General features: G+C 40.5%; 1 protein-coding gene across 4 annotated transcripts in view; it reads right to left on the bottom strand.

The window, feature by feature from the left end:
• The window catches only part of PDE5A (phosphodiesterase 5A), a 78,840-nt gene that overhangs the window by 47,020 nt on the left and 15,678 nt on the right, over positions 1–16,142 (bottom strand). For all 4 annotated transcript variants that reach the window (XM_048509488.1, XM_048509489.1, XM_048509490.1 and 1 more), the window contains exons 2-3: positions 12,815–13,403; positions 8,173–8,262 (exon numbers count right to left, since the gene is read on the bottom strand). In XM_048509488.1, coding sequence (XP_048365445.1) covers positions 8,173–8,262; positions 12,815–13,403 — 679 coding nt within the window. The remainder of the gene's footprint in view (positions 1–8,172; positions 8,263–12,814; positions 13,404–16,142) is intronic.

Below are 16,142 nucleotides of genomic sequence, written 5' to 3'. Positions count from 1 at the left end.
ACTGTAGTCAGACACATTAAACACCAAATTGTAGAACTGGGTGGAAAAACACTTTCAATATCTCAGTGGGTTAGATTATGATTTATAGTCTTTCTTCTCACATCAGCCTCCCCCAAAAGCTACTGGCAACACAAATCAGATCATTGTTCTGGGTAGTTAGCCATTAGCAAGGATAGCCTCCAAAAGTCCATTTTAAATAAAGGTTTTATTGTCAGGCCCTTTCCACGAAATCAAATGCTGCTCTTTTAAGTTAATGGTAAATCTCTCCTGTGTTCAAACAAGCCACACAGTTTAAAGAAATGCTTTAAAAACACCTGAACATCAACACTGCTTCAAAACAAGACGTGAGAGCTCCCATAATTCCAGATATCCTATTCATCATACAGACCTCTCAAATGAGCATGACGTAGCTACCAAGTTCTCTTTAATGTAGGAAATGCTTTCCTTTTTTAGATCATAGTTCAGGAACAGATAGTTTGCATCTCCGTATGTCAAATACTTTTTATCTCTGCAGAACAGGCGCCTCAAAGAACAGACAACACAGCAGTTTTATTGAAGTAAATATCGATGTACTCCCACTAAACTCCTGTTATAATTTACAACCAAACTTTCCTACTCTGCATAGCTTCCTCCAGACCACAGCACAGCTAACCAAATCCTCTGCTGTCACTAATAACTAACACAAACTAAACATTTATGAACAGACCCACTTTGAATTCCATAATATAACCAACTCACTATTTTTTTCTCATTTTAAAATGGTTCCTTGTAGTGGAGTCATGTACAATTTTCATGAACCAATTTTCATGAACAACGTCAACATGCCAGCATCTGTCCTTCACCCTCTCCAAAAACAAGACTACAATTTTTCTAAGAGGTTGCATGCCTTTAACAGCTGTAAAAGGGAAGAAATACAACCACTGATTACACTTGGTGAATTTCTGCAACCCATGTGGCTTTATCAGAGAAAAGTTATGAATCACAGAGATGGCCCTTTAACGTGACACTTTCTTACTCACCTATATCCCTCAAAATAATCCTAAATTAGGCTACGATGACTTCCCCATGGGCACCCAGCAATCCTGGAGAACTCAATTTAAGGTTTCCATTCCAAACCTAATAGCTGAGCACCTATACCACAATGACTAACTTGGCCCCTTTCCTCACATGCAGAATAATGTACATTCAATCCACTTTCACAATTGGGGTGTTGTGTGGTTTCAAGGCTGTATGGCTGTGTTCTCGTTGCATTTTCTCCTGACATTTCGCCTGCATCTGTGGCTGGCATCTTCAAAGAATCTGCATCTGTGGCTGGCATCTTCAGCCTGAAAACCACACAACACCCCAGTGGTTCCGGACATGAAAGCTGTGGACAAAACACTTTCACAATCCAGCTTCAAACTGGACTGAAAATGGATTAAAAGTGCAATATTCTGCATGTGCAGAAGAGGCCTTGGTGTGTGTAAAAGTGTTGACAAGTTGCAGTTGATTTCCAGTGACCCCAGCAAGAGGCTTTCAAGGCAAGGGAGTAGCAGACATGGTATGCCATTGCCTTCTTCTTTAGAGGTCTCCCTTCCAAGTACAGTCCCTGCTTAGTTTCTGAGATCTGACAAGATTGGGTTAGACCATCCTGGCTTCGCTCCAGTGACAAACTTTCCAACACTATATATACTGCAGTTATAGAACTATTTATGAACAATGCTGTATCATTCACTGCTAGCTACAAGGGTTATTGTTAAAAACAGTCATTGTTTCTTATTCTAGATTTTCAAACCTAAGCATTAGGGCTGGAGTTTTTCTGTTAAGAATCACAGTTAACTTAGAAGATGTAACTAAATTTTCTAGTTTCCCAAAGGGTGCTCCCAAACGGTCCACAGGTGCACAACTGACATGCAGGTGTTAGCTTACAATACTGGCCTTTTTATTTTTATTAGCTTTGAACCACTGAAAGCTGAACCCATTTCAATAGGATCACAGGCCCACTGAAGCATCCAAAAGAAGAACACTTTCACACTATGTAAATACTTTCCTGCCATGAAAGGGAAGCTTGTGGTTCTTAAAGAGCGGTGAGGAAACAGTAAAAAAGGCTGTGTTAATATAGCCTTAAAACAACATTCAGCTGCTCTTTATTAGCCCTGCAGGTTTCTCTTTTACTGTGCAAAGCATGCAAGCCATATGTAGACTCTTCTAAAAAATCTAATACCACCCCCCTGAACTTGGTAATATCTGCGAAAAAAGCAAAAGAAAAGAAAAGACACTGTGGACTTTCAGGGATTGTAAGCCTCTGCAACATTACAGTTGAAGGGAATTCTGGTATCCTTCAACAACTGAATAATGAAAAGATATTATTTCAAGTTACCAATTCATCCGCATTCCAATTTCATTTGAACTGGTACAGCTGACTGATTGTGAGTGGAGATTCGGGGAGGGATTGGTTTTAATTTTTTCCCAGGAATTATAACTAATGACAAAAACTGAGATTTGTGGAAGCACTAAAAAAAACACCCATGAAGAATTTTTTTTTAAAAAAAGCACAAGTTCTGGCAAAAATATAAAAAAGCACAAAGAAGATTTCATTAGGACCGGCCTAGCTGGCAACAACTTCTTTCTATTTTTACAATATCTGAAGCTGATAAGGAAAAAGAACATGACATCAAGAGCCTGTGCTTTGCAGAATGCAACATTTATTTATTTATACGTTGGTTGATTTATTTGTCCCCACCAATGGGGCCCAAAACAGCTTATATCATTCTCCTCACCTCCATTTTATTGTCTTAATTACCCTGTGAGGTAGCTTGCTGAGAATGTGACTGGTCTCTCTGCAAGCTTCCATGACTTATGAGGTAATAAACTGGATTCAACTTATTTCATACCTCATGTAACATCTTAAATTCATCTCCCAATTTAATGCAATGACTGTAACTAGCAAGAGATTTTATGCCCTCATCAAAAAGCTGAGGGTCTCTGGACACCAGCATCAGCTCTGTGGCCCGTTCTGCATGGGTCAAAAACAGCACCCCAGGAACAGTAAAAACACCGTTTCTGGGGTGCTGTTCACATAGCTGCCGCCTCTGCAATGAGGAAGCACCATGATTTTTCCCCGCAACTGGCAGGGAAATGCTGTTTTTCAAAAACAGCGGTGTGCAATCGGTGCCAAGTGAATGACACCGGGTCAAGGGTGGTGCTTTTAGGTGCATCCATTTTTTTCAACATTTACCTTCTCTTCCCTGAGCAGCTCCGCAGGGATGAGGGGACATGCCTCCTGGCCGCAAACCCCTGAGGCATTGCCATGGCCATGGGGGCGTGTCCTGTGGTGGGATTTAAATAATTTAACAACTGTTGGTTTACAAGCACCATTTTAACAACTGGTTCTGCTGAAGCGGTGCAAACCTGCTGAATCCCATCCCTGGGCATGTCCCCTCGTCCCTGCGGAGCTGCGCAGGGAAGGGAAGGTAAATTGAAAAACAAAACAGAGACGCCTCCATGTGAAGGCACCTCTGCGGGCTGCAATTGCTCCAGGGTCGCCTGCACTGAAGGGTGCAAGCGGTCCCAGGGCTCAACTGGTATCATTTATAGCTATGTTTCAATATTTGATGGGATGTCATATTGAAGAGGGAGAAAGCCTGTTTTCTGCTGATCCAGAAGCTAGAACACATATGGATTCAAACTACAAGAAAAGATACTCCACCTTAACATTAGGAAGAATGTCCTGCCAGTAAGGGCTATTCAACAGTGGAATATTCTGCCTCGGAGGTGGTGATGCCACCTTCTTTGGAGATTTTTAAACAGGCTGAATGACCATCTGTTGGGAGTGTTCCTGCATGGCAGAGGGTCGGACTGGATGGCCCTTGTGGACTCTTCCAACTTTTATGATTCTATTCTATGATTCTAATTGTAAGAAAATGTAAACTCCAAACATACTAAACCCCAAGATGGAAGGATCCAGGATCAGGCAACATGAGACCCACAGGCTACAGATGGGCCATAATGAATGTTCTTGAGGTAGAAATTTCACCTTGGTTAGACTGCACTTGACATTACATGCCTTGAAGGGTGACATATGAGGCTGTGCTTTTGGATCCTTAGTATTTTGCCCATATGTTTTTTCTGCTGCTCTGTCCCTTCATATTACCCATTTATACTTACACAGTGGTTTCTACTTGCATTAAATACATTATTACTTTGACATTGTTTTTACTCCTTCTGCACATAAGTGCTCACTGTTGGTCCCTCCTGAAGGATCCATTTGCTCCACAAATATAAGCTTCAATTGTCATATAATCCACAACAGAGTTTTATGTTCACTAATTATTTTGTTTGCCTAAAATAGACAGCAGGCTGACTTTTAGCCTTAAGAATGACACTTTCCTTCCCAGCTCCCTGCAGGCTTTCTACACGGGCCACAGATATTTCTTTAGTACTGCTAGTTGCATTCAGAGTTTTATTTTATCTGGATGCTTCTTGTTGCATTCTTGTACATTCAGATTTCAAATTTAATTCTGTGAAGGCTGCATCAAACCCCAAAGGGAACATATGCCTTTTTTTCATTGTTATTTCTAAGTTAAACATTTTTTTCTTGGCTTCCTGAGAAGATTTTAAGATTTAGTAAAGACAACACAAAAGAAAAATGATCCACTTTATCGAAGAATGCTCAAAGAATCAGAAAATGGGATCTTCATTTCTTTCAGAGGAAGAAGAGGGTGCATTAAACTGCAGGATGAATTGGGAAGTTGTTTTGTTTTTAGATTCTCTACAATTACTTCTGTACCACTGTGAAAATTAATTTTTAATGTCCAAAATCTAAGCAATCTAGGACAGTTAGGTATTTTTCAAGGCTGCTCTTTAAATATTACCCTCATTCTTCATCATCAGGTCAGACAGCTACAGATTCTAAAGTAGTTAATAGACCTATTTTCCTTTAGGTCTTATGGAATATGAAAAGAAGTATATGAAGATTTTGTTCTGTGTGATACTTTTCTTCTGTCCTTGACCCTGATCAAGAACTTTCAGATTATAGGTTGTTCTCACTGCATTGCTGTTATTATGGCTGTATCCCATTTTTATAGCATTCCAAAAGCAATGTTTTGTAAAATACCATGCTGTCAACAACTGTCATCACTGGGCAAAATTAAGTTCAAAAGGGACACTTGAATCTGTCACGGGTTTTCTACCAAGTGATCAAAATACCAATACTAGGTTTTCTACCAAGTGATCTTAACCATTACCCCACTCCTCCACATAAGTGGTGGAGTCTTATCTGGTGAACTGGATTTGTTTTTCTGCTCCTACACATGAAGACTGCTGGATAAACTTGGGCTAGTCACAGTTCTCTTTGAACTCTCTTAGCCCCACCTACTTCACAAGGTGTCTGTTGTGGGGAGAGGAAGAGGAAGGAGCTTGTAAGTCACCTTGAGTCTTCTTACAGGAAAGAAAGGCAGGATATAGATCCAAATTCTTCTTCTTCAAAATAGCCACATGCAGGAGATGGAGTGGATCATGCCCATAATATTCATAAATGGCTCCTTTGATGAAGGGGGAAATAACTTATACATAGATAAAACATATTTGTGACTTGTTTACAGTGATCATCAGAAAGGTCTTACATATTTGGACTATTAGCAGTAGCTTTCAGAACTGAAGCAGTTTCCTTTAGTTCCTAGACAGATCTTTATGATGATAATAATGCTTGTTTTATAAATTTGGAGGGGCATGTTGGAAAAGAGAACCAAAATGTTTTTATGTTGTCAATGTTTTTTCAAAAAACCAAAAATCCTAGGAAGAGAAGCTAAAAGCAGATGGTAATTTAGGGGTTGATTCAGCAGATCAAGTCTTATTCCAGAAATGTGTCAGGACGGCATTGTGGTGAGACTGATGGAAACCTTCTGGTAAGAGGATTTCTTTTAAAAAAAATTCCCCTAAGAAACATTCCATAACTTAGTCTGTTGGATTCAAACTGCCTAGAAATGAATGTAGTTCATCATCAGCTCCTTCCCATCTATCTTGTACAACTGTTCATTTGTTTGGGAGAGAAAGGGGCATGATATAGCCTGATCTTGTCAGATCTTGAAAGCTAAGCAGGGTTGGTTCTTGGAAGGGACACCACCAAGGAAAGTTCTGCAGAGGAAGGCAATGAGAAACCATGTCTGCTTTTCACTTGTCTTAAAAGCCCCTTGCTGGGATCACCATAGGTCGGCTGCAATGACAGTTTACACACACATTCATTTATTTTACATTGCAAACTTAAGAGAGATGTTCCTTACTTCCGTGGGAACTTTGCTCATATTTATGAGAATAAATCAGTCTCTTTTTTAAAGAGGATAGAAACAGTAATTTAAATAATCATCCCAAAAAGTATTTCAGTACTCCAGTATCACGACAAAAGAATGTAGTAAGGGTTTGGAGCATCTTTCCTGTGAAGAAAAACTAAAGACCACCTGCTCTCTTAAGGACCTATACAACTTCTACAGTCATCTTCTGAGGCCCTGCTTCCGGTATCCATGCCTTCTGAGATTAGCAACTCATCACAGCTCTATGCCCTCTGGTTGATTACTGGCCACAGTGTGAGACTGTCCATTCTCTCCACGACAAGCAAATCTACATACAGCACAATTTTAATTCCACTTTGCTGCCAGTGTGCACAGATTTGCCCTGGACCTCTTCCCTCTGCCCAAAGCCACCCCACCTAGTCTGACCGTCCCGCCACTCCCTCACACTGCTTTGCACACACCCCTCCCCCTCCTCCCTGTTGCTATTTCCCACTTCTTGTCCTGTCATATCATTTCCGTTGGCCATGGCCTCCCGACTCCTGCATATCTGTAGATTTTTTTAAAAAAAAATTAAAAGCATATTGATAGATCAGTAAATTAACACTCACTAAAAAAATGTAAAAATAATAAGACTAGTCAATCAGTCCAAACACCCAATTTGTCCCTGCTTTTGATCAACAAACTGGGATGTCTCCGGCCTTGTAGATTTATACACAAGCAGTCAGTGATTTCAGACCCCACTGGAAAAAGCCTGCCGGTCTTGATGCTTGGGTTTATAGCACATTTGGAGGTGGGTGATCAAGAAACTTGGGAGATGAGCAAATGGCAGTTCACATTGTCCTGTTGCCATTTTACAGTTTGCCTGCTGCCATTACTCCCACCTCACTTCCCACCATAAAAGATAATCAGTGTTTGAGCAAAGTGTACAGATACTGCATTTAAGGCTTTTCTTTAATAGTTCACCTTTTTATATCATTATATCGATCTATCAATAGATTGGTATTGATCTATTGACAGATTGATAGATGGAGATATATTGATCTACTGATAAGATTAAACATGAAAATTAAATATTGGGTAATGCCTGTCAGCTGCAAACAGGTCAGTGGGTGATACTGCCGAACATGCCCCAAAACAAAGACTCCCAAGCCAATTCTCTTTGAAGTCATGGGAACCTTGAGGTGCATAGTTGGTCCATATCTTTCAGATTTTTTTTCTACATTTTAAGTAATTTTGAGGTATGGATAAAGCAGATTCTGCCCTTTCCCCTCATAAACATACTTTGAATGTTTAAATGTACTAATTGGTCTTTTATTACCATCCGATCTGAAATTGTACATATAAGATTGCTATTATTTGTTTTCTAATAAATGAATATCAAAGGAAGAGATTAAAACAGATCTCCTGCTTTTCAATATAGTGGGTTTTCTCCTCCACTGTTTTTCAATTTCATTTGTTTTGTTGTTGCGTTTCTTTTAGTTTCCTTATTGATGTACATTTTAGGGAGTAAGCTTAGTTTATCATGGTAAGTAAATATTATTTGGTATATTTTTTTAAAAAACCCTACATTTCATACATATACAAAACTTCCTATCAGTACAAATTCAGTTGAACAAACTATGTGAATGCATACATTAAATTAAATTGGAGCTTTATGTCTGAAAAAATGGCAAGCACTATTTAGAAAATTACCAAACTAAAAAGAAAACTGGCTATAAGCCAGTTCTGCATAGTTTACTGCACAGGTCAAAAATTGTTCTCTGTGGAAAAATCAGCAGACAGAGATTTCTGTTCTTTTTTAAAAAAAAATCTGCTTTGGGATAGAGCCTAAAAGCTGAAACAGTTCAGGGAATTAGCAGGGCTGGAAAAGCTACAATAGGAAAAAAGGCCAGATACTTATGCTTACCTCTTCCCTATGGTTCTTTATTGGCATACAAAGAATGCTCTGTGTCTTGTAACCTGTGATCTGGTCCACTTCTGCATTGAATCTGGGATCCTGTCAAAGAAGAAAATACATCACACCCGAGTGTACATTGTTCTGAGAAAATATGCATCACTTTTCCTTTTTATATAACTATAGGAATGCAGATGTTCCATCGAACCATCCCTCTTCAGTAACAATGTTTCCCTTATGAGACAATGGATAAGAGAATGGAAATGATTTTTCCTGGCATTTATATTCCATAAAGCAGAGGCTGAAACAAGTTGTTTATATGGAACATCAGCATATGTTGATAAAAAAAACTTCAATTAACTTTCTACACAAAGTATATAAAGCTTGAAAAAACACCTGCACTATTCCCATCACCAGTCTAAACATATACCATATTATGGTTACCAAAAGCATAACCATTTTTAGAACATTTTTCAAAGAAAATGAATACACTGAATGCAGTACAGCCATGGCTAAATAAGCATTTCTGATTTAAAGGATCAGAATCTTCCATTTTTGGAAACAAAGTCTAAAAGTTCTGCTTTGCCATTCTTATGCAGAGAAAGATGGATTCTATAAATACTATGGTATAACATCAAAGAAAGCACACATGTGCTGAACTCAGATGCTAACAGTGTTAGTGTTAGTGTAACAACAACAACAAATCAAACTATCAGACTACCCCATCCAAAATACTGTGGACATGTACCAATAAATGTATACACATTCACATAACATGAGACTTGCAGAGGAAATCACATCTGCACACCCACTTGCTTGCTTGCTCAGCCACTTGCAGCCATCCCACCCACTGTGCCACTGCCTCCGACTGCCTGGTGCATACAACTACTGTGAGGATAGTTTCCATTCTCCCACCTCCCTCATCTCATGTAGTGGTGATGGGTGATTGTACCTCCCACTCCTTCCCCACCCACTTGTAGTGGTGACAATGCAAAGAAGCATAGTAGCAGCTCCTGTACAACCACACACACCCTCTTCCTCCTTGTTTGTTTGTGCCACCAGAGACTGCTCCTGCTCCTCCTGTGCCCCCCCCCAGCTCATGTGACTGTGGCTCCCACTTCTCCTCCTCCCTCACTTGCCTGACTCATGGGGCAGTCAACTGTTAGTGGGAAGAAGAGTTCTCCAGTTAAATTTTAAAGGGACATTATCTTCTTTGGGGTAGATCTGGTATCTCATAGAAAATAATGGTTATTTAAAGGGGTGTTTAGCCTGATCAGTTCCCCAAGAACTTATAGAAGTCACCTCACTTTCCTCAATATCCCACCCCACACTATTTTCTTTTCCTCTACTCCTTGCAGACGTCATGTTTTCTCTCCTTTCAATGCTTCCTTTTCTCCTTTCCACCTACCAACCAAGTTACCTTCATCTGCCCTCACCATCTTTAGCTGTTCATTTATATCTTACATTTCTCCACAATGGGGACCCAAAGCAGCTTATATCATTCTCCTTTCCTTTATTTTTTGTTTTGTTGAAATACCTCTTTTCTGTTCATGGTCCTAATTTCCAGATGTCAACATCCACAAATGGTGCCATGTTGAGAATTAGATGTATTGATGAGGCAGACAGGCAAGCAGAGACAAGCTATGGGCGATTTCCCACTGGCAATTAATCCTGGGATAGTCACCCGAAATATCCAGGTTTCCTCGCAATTTCCCCACTGCCAAACTGCTGAACACAGATCACTCCTGTTTCTGGCGCTCTCCCCCCACCTTATCACGGGATTTTCCTGGATCTGTTTGTATATGCACTTTTTTGAAAAAACACTCCAATGGGAGCTAATAGGAGATGGGAGCTACACATTTGAGGGTCCGTAACTTTGACCCCCCCATGAACCAAACTTCACCAAACCTGGGTGGTATTATCAGGAGGGTCTCCTAAAGATATTCTGAAATGTTGGTGTTGCTACCGTGTTTCCCCGAAAATAAGACAGTGTCTTATATTAATTTTTGCTCCCAAAGATGCGCTATGTCTTATTTTCAGGGGATGTCTTATTTTTCTGCTCCACAGCTGCATGCTCTGGTGTTCTGTTTGACGGATATTCTTCCAAACAAAAACTTTGCTACGTCTTACTTTCAGGGGATGCTTTATATTTAGCACTTCAGCAAAACCTCTACTACATCTTATTTTCAGGGGATATCTTATTTTGGGGAAAACACGGTAGCTTAACAATTGCACCCCTGACAGCAGGCACCTCCCCCACCCCCCAAGAGGCAGACCTAGATGTCTTCACTAGAAATATGCTGAAGTGAGGATGTTGGAACCTGGATAAAAAGGTGCCAATTCATTTGAAACTTGGTTGTATCTAGATTAAATTTTCAGTGGGAATTCAGCCTATGTCACTTTATTAGCTCTAAAAGGAAAAGTTCCACAAATGTGTGAGACTTTTTTTTCCTGCCGCCAATAACAACAAAGTCAGCATGCTTGATACTTCTGACAATCCTAGAAACAAGTCGCCTGACCAATTTGGCAAATTCCTCCAGAAGGGAAGTTCTCAATTGCAGGATTGATTAATAAATACCGACAATACAATACTATACTAGCCTTGATGCACACATCTTGAAGTCAGTTGTAAGATAATTCAAACAATTAACCTCTTTGCTATTTAAAATGTCCTATAAAACTACAAAATCAAGAATACTGGTATGGTTCTTTGCAACCAAGAGGCAGTTTATCTTTCTGCATAGCTGGCTATTCAGTTCATCAGGCCACTTGCTTTCTCTGATCTTACACACTACCCAAATTTCCATGAATAGATATTTAATATGAGATATTCTATCAATGCTTTGATCACTTTGCCTGATAAAGTATTATGATGTCAGCACTTTAGATAAAGCAGGTGAAGCTACCAGCTCTGACAGTTTTGCTTATCTGAGCAAAACCCTTTAGAGACGCCACCCTTTAAGTGGGTAAGATAAGTAGCTGCCTGTTTATGTAAATTCTCAGTGGTGGTTCTCACCTTCTTGAGGTTGGGATGGCACCCAGGACTAGCCTGGGCAGCACCCCCCCCCCTTACAGCTGCACCCCATCACCTACAAAAACAATGCATAGTTTAAGGCCAGCGAGCAGCACTCATCCAATTCACAGTCTCCCAATGGGTGCATGTAATGTATACAAGCACTTAAGTTGATACAGTCAATGGAATGTTCAGAGCCCGGATAATTTAGAACTCCATGGGATTGGCTATGAATGCTGCACGGCATTATAAAGCCTGAGGACAGGGAACTCTGGGTGGAGAAAGTATTCTGCTGGGAGAGCGAGAATTGCTACTAGTGAGAGTAGACAATACTGGGCTAAATGAACAAATAGTCTGACTCATTTGAAAGGGAACTAAGTGACAGCTAGAGTCATGTTTAGAGCATTGGACTAGGGTCTCAAAGAATAGTCCCTACATTGCTGTGGAAGCTTGTGACCTTGGGCTATTCATTAACCTACCTAACAAGGTAATTGTAAAGATAAAATGTATGAGGGAATACAGTGCAGTATTTCTTTTTTCATTTTATTAGGCTTACTACCCTGCCCTTTCCCAGATTATGGCTGGGCTCAGAGCAGCTAGCATACATAGTTAAAACATCTAAAACAGTTCAATAGCTAATTAAAACAACAATAGTAAACAAAATAAATGTTAAAATATATACACCAATATAATCAATGACAGTGGCTAACAATTTAAACCAACTAATGGGATACCGGCAAAAGGACCCCAAAATGAACTACATAACATCACGCACCCAGGTTACAATTTAAATTTACAGCAAATGCGGGATGAAAAGGGGCAGATCAGGAGGCCAGCAAGTTGGAAAAACCATAGCTACCTCAACCAAATGTCCAGTGGAATATCTTTGTCTTGCAGGCCCTGGAAACTAAAGCAAGTCCTGCAGCGACCTTGAAAGTTGAGAGTTCTACCAGGCTGGGGTCAGGGCCAAAAAAGGGGTCAGGGCCAAAAAAGACCTGGTTCTGGTTAAGGCCAGTCAGACATTCTTGGGGCCAGGGATTACTAGAAAGTGCCCTCTGGGAGTAATGTGGGGAGATGCAGTCCTACAGGTACCTTGGTCCCAGACCTTAAACATTAATACTAAAACTTTGAACATGACCCGGAATTCAACTGGTAGCCAGTGTACTTGGTGGAGAACAGGTTAAATATGTGATCTTAGTGGGATCCCAGTAAGAACTTTTGCTGCTGCATTCTGGACCAGTTGCAATTTCTGGAACAGTCTCAAGGCCAGGCCAGTGTAGAATGAGATACTATAATCTAGGCTGGAGGTGACCATTGCATGGATTACTGTGGCTAGGTCCAAGCAAGATAAAAGACCCCCTTGGCTGTGTGTGCAACTTGGGCATCCATAGAAAGGAAGCTATCCAGGAACACACCCAAGCTTTTGATGGACAAGGCAGGTTTAAACCCAATCCTCCTAATTTTGGCAACTGAAAACTCCCCTCTGCTTCATCCTCTGTGCCAGCTACAAAGTAAATCACTTTGCATCCCAACTGGACAGAAAAGTGGAGTATAAATATCAAAATAAACAAATACAAATCAATATTACAAGCTTGTATCTCTATAGATAAGAAACTACACATGCAGGCATTTTTTGTTTACCTCGTATGCATTCTTAATATTTAAAGGTTGACCCAGAGCTGCCACGTGACCCACAATCCCTTTGTTCCATTCCAAGCGGATACAGTTGTTCGATGCTTCTTCCAAGGTAGAACCTTCAGCAACATCGAAAAGCCTGCTGACAAGAAATTTCTCATTGGAACTGTCTTCGCAGACCAGGAAAAGGGAGTAGCGATCCGCTGCTATTAATTCATGGATGTGCAAGAAAATTTTGTGACACAGAGCAGCGACATCTAAGTGACTGGAAATATCCTTCACTAGTTCTAAGAGCCTTGAACACTGATCCACAGCATCCGTTCCAAACCTCTGAGGCTGTAGAGGCATCTGTTCCTTTTTTTCAGAGTCCGACAAAAAACTCAATGTTCCAACAGAATCTTTGACCACAATGGGCCTAAGAGGGCGATCGAATTCAGAAGCAGATATCTTCCTGGCTGGTGGTGTGGGAGCACTGCTCTCAGCCCGTGCTGTTTGGTGACTGGGACAAGAACAAGGTTCACTGTGGTGTTTGGTACCTTCTTTGCACACTGGAATGGTATGAACTCTCTCAGAAAACCATGCATTGACCATTTCTCTGAAACAGAAGAGAAATACAATCAATCTTTGATGCTAACAGTCCCCCGCAAAAAGGAAATAAATGTAAGGACAGCGTTCCCATAAGATTCTGTGTATCTGTGCCTTCTACAAACGGCAGATAAAAGAAGCACATTTTGTGCAGCCACAAGCTACTTAACATATTCTACAGTCTACATTCCAACACAGGGATTAACTTGAGCATTAACATCTTGCTCTTACAAAAAATATTTTTACCACTCTTCAAAAGAAATTACTGAGGACTTTTTTTCAAAGATAATCTTAGGTACACCAACATACTCGTTCTTCGTGGCTACAAATCCTGAAGAAAAATGATAAAGAGGCATGTAGATGGATACATACAAGTGCTTTAAAATATTCAACTGCAAGGTAGGCTGAAATTATGTGCCATGAAGAAAGTGGCAAAGCCACCAGGGGGCAGGGGGGTGCGCCACGCACCAAGTGCACGGCTTTGGGTCACGGGGAGGCAGAAAATTCCCTCTGACCCCAACCCCCAACCCCCCCCCCCCACATACACACACGCTTTAGCAAACCAAGCAGGAAGGAGAACAGGGCTGCCTGTTCTGGTGGGAACTACATTTCCCAGGATCTCCTGGGAAATGTAGTTCCCACACAGACAGACCTGTTCTCCAGCGTGCTCGGTTTGCTAAAGTAAGTGTGGTGGGGGTGTCGTGGGGAGGGCAGGGGCCAGGCATGATTTCCTCCCCCATGGCGCCTCCCCCCCCCACACACACACACTTACTTTAGCAAACCGAGCAGGCTGGAGAACAGGCCTGCCTGTTATGGTGGGAACTACACTTCCCAGGGTGTCCTGGGAAATGTAGTTTCCACACAGACAGGCCTGTTCTCCAGCCTGCTCGGTTTGCTAAAGTAAGTGTGGGGGGGTGTCATGGGGTGTGTGGGTGTGATTCCCCGCCCCCCCACAGCCCCACCTACTTACTTTAGCAAACTGTGCAGGCTGGAGAACAGGCCTGCCTGTTCCCTTCCAGGCTGCAAAGGACTGGTGGGAACTACATTTCCCAGGAGACGCTGGGAAATGTAGTTTCCACCAGAACAGGCAGGCCTGTTCTCCAGCCTGCTTGGTTTGATAAAGTAAGTGTGTGTGGGGAGGGCCCCGAAAAAGCCAGAATGTGCACTGGGTGCACTCTGGCGCAGCTACGCCTCTGCGTGAAGATCTAAATTGTGCAGTCTGCATAAATTACTCAAATTAAGTCTGTGTGTGACACACGCTTGTTTTGTTTCTGCAAGTTGTTACAAGCAAAGAGCTATGTATGACTGTGAAACCTATCTCCTTTCACCACTACCCAATAGTGTACCCAGTCAATCAGCTTTTCAGCAAGCCCGTTATTTCCATTCACTAAAATAATTTTTATGTTGGTTTTGTCTGTCTCATCTTGGAATACTGACATTAACTCAAGATGTCATTCTTTTTCACCGCAAAATAATGGTACTAATCTATGTCCACAGAAGTCCCAGAACATTTTACTATGCTCTGTTTTTCCATGGAAAATGTTCTGCCCCACACATGGATACATAGTTTGTTAACTATGGTTGTCAGGATTGTTGTGTGGCAGATCAGTTCTGTTAGTAGGGCTAGATGTGGGATATGGACAAATCCCAGTGATTTTATGTAATACAGGCTTGTTCATAGTGCATTTGCCTTTTTTACAACACTGTTTCACATTTGCAAGCATTATTTAAATATTTAACTTGTTTATAAAAATTTGAATCACAAAATTTCCCAGAAAAAAATAGTTTAATTTTTCTGTAAACACTGAGTGATTCATTGCCTGTTGACAGCGATGTACAATTTTGAAACCTATACTAAAAGAAATTGACCAGGTTGGCTATTTATTCAGAAATGACAGTAACCAAGGTTTGTGCTTTATTTCACAATCAAGATTAAAGAGATACTACAACTATATAACAGATCCTTAACTATATAACAGATACTACTGTATATATAACTATATAACAGATACTACAACAATATTGAGAACAATATCTCACATGGAGTACCCAGCTCACACTCTTAGAGGCATGTGGTAGAACAGAAGGGATTTCACAGTTTTTCTACTATCTGAAGGCTGTTACCTGTTACATACAATCCAGGGCGATAACTCTGTGGAACATAAATTAACAATTTATGTACATAAGTTTCTATAATATTACCTCACAACATACCTTAGTTACACAAGGCATATTGATCACATCATTTTAGTAATTTGATAATGTTTTGGCAGTTTGTGTCCAAAATGCAGTACATCATCAAAGAACCAGAGTGAATATTAACTTTTGTTTCAGTGTTCTTATGTGTTTTGATTATAATCTGAATTTACACAGAATTTTTAAAAATTAGTTACCCCACTGTTTGAAAAGAAATATAAAAAAGAACTAAACTAAATACACACTACATATCAGATAATATGTTGGGTTGGTCCCATTGATCAAGCAACCATTCTGCAAACAACCATTTTTATTTTTGCAAGATTAATAATGCATTGTGTGAACATGCTAGGTAGGCAGTTATTAAAGCTAATTCTTTCATTCGGTGTACCCTCAAAATAAAGTGCAACTAATTCTTGCTGCAGTATTCTCACTTCTCTGTTTCCAAAAGCATAGCTCTGGGAACTCAGTAATATTACAAAGCCCAATTTGTACAGAACTTTATTATTTACAGATGGTGATGTAATTCCTGCCAGCTTTCCAGATTACAGTT

Source organism: Sphaerodactylus townsendi, linkage group LG10 (genome assembly GCF_021028975.2).
Source record: "Sphaerodactylus townsendi isolate TG3544 linkage group LG10, MPM_Stown_v2.3, whole genome shotgun sequence".
Taxonomy (NCBI): Eukaryota; Metazoa; Chordata; class Lepidosauria; order Squamata; family Sphaerodactylidae; genus Sphaerodactylus; species Sphaerodactylus townsendi.
This window is presented reverse-complemented; position numbering and strand designations above follow the sequence as displayed.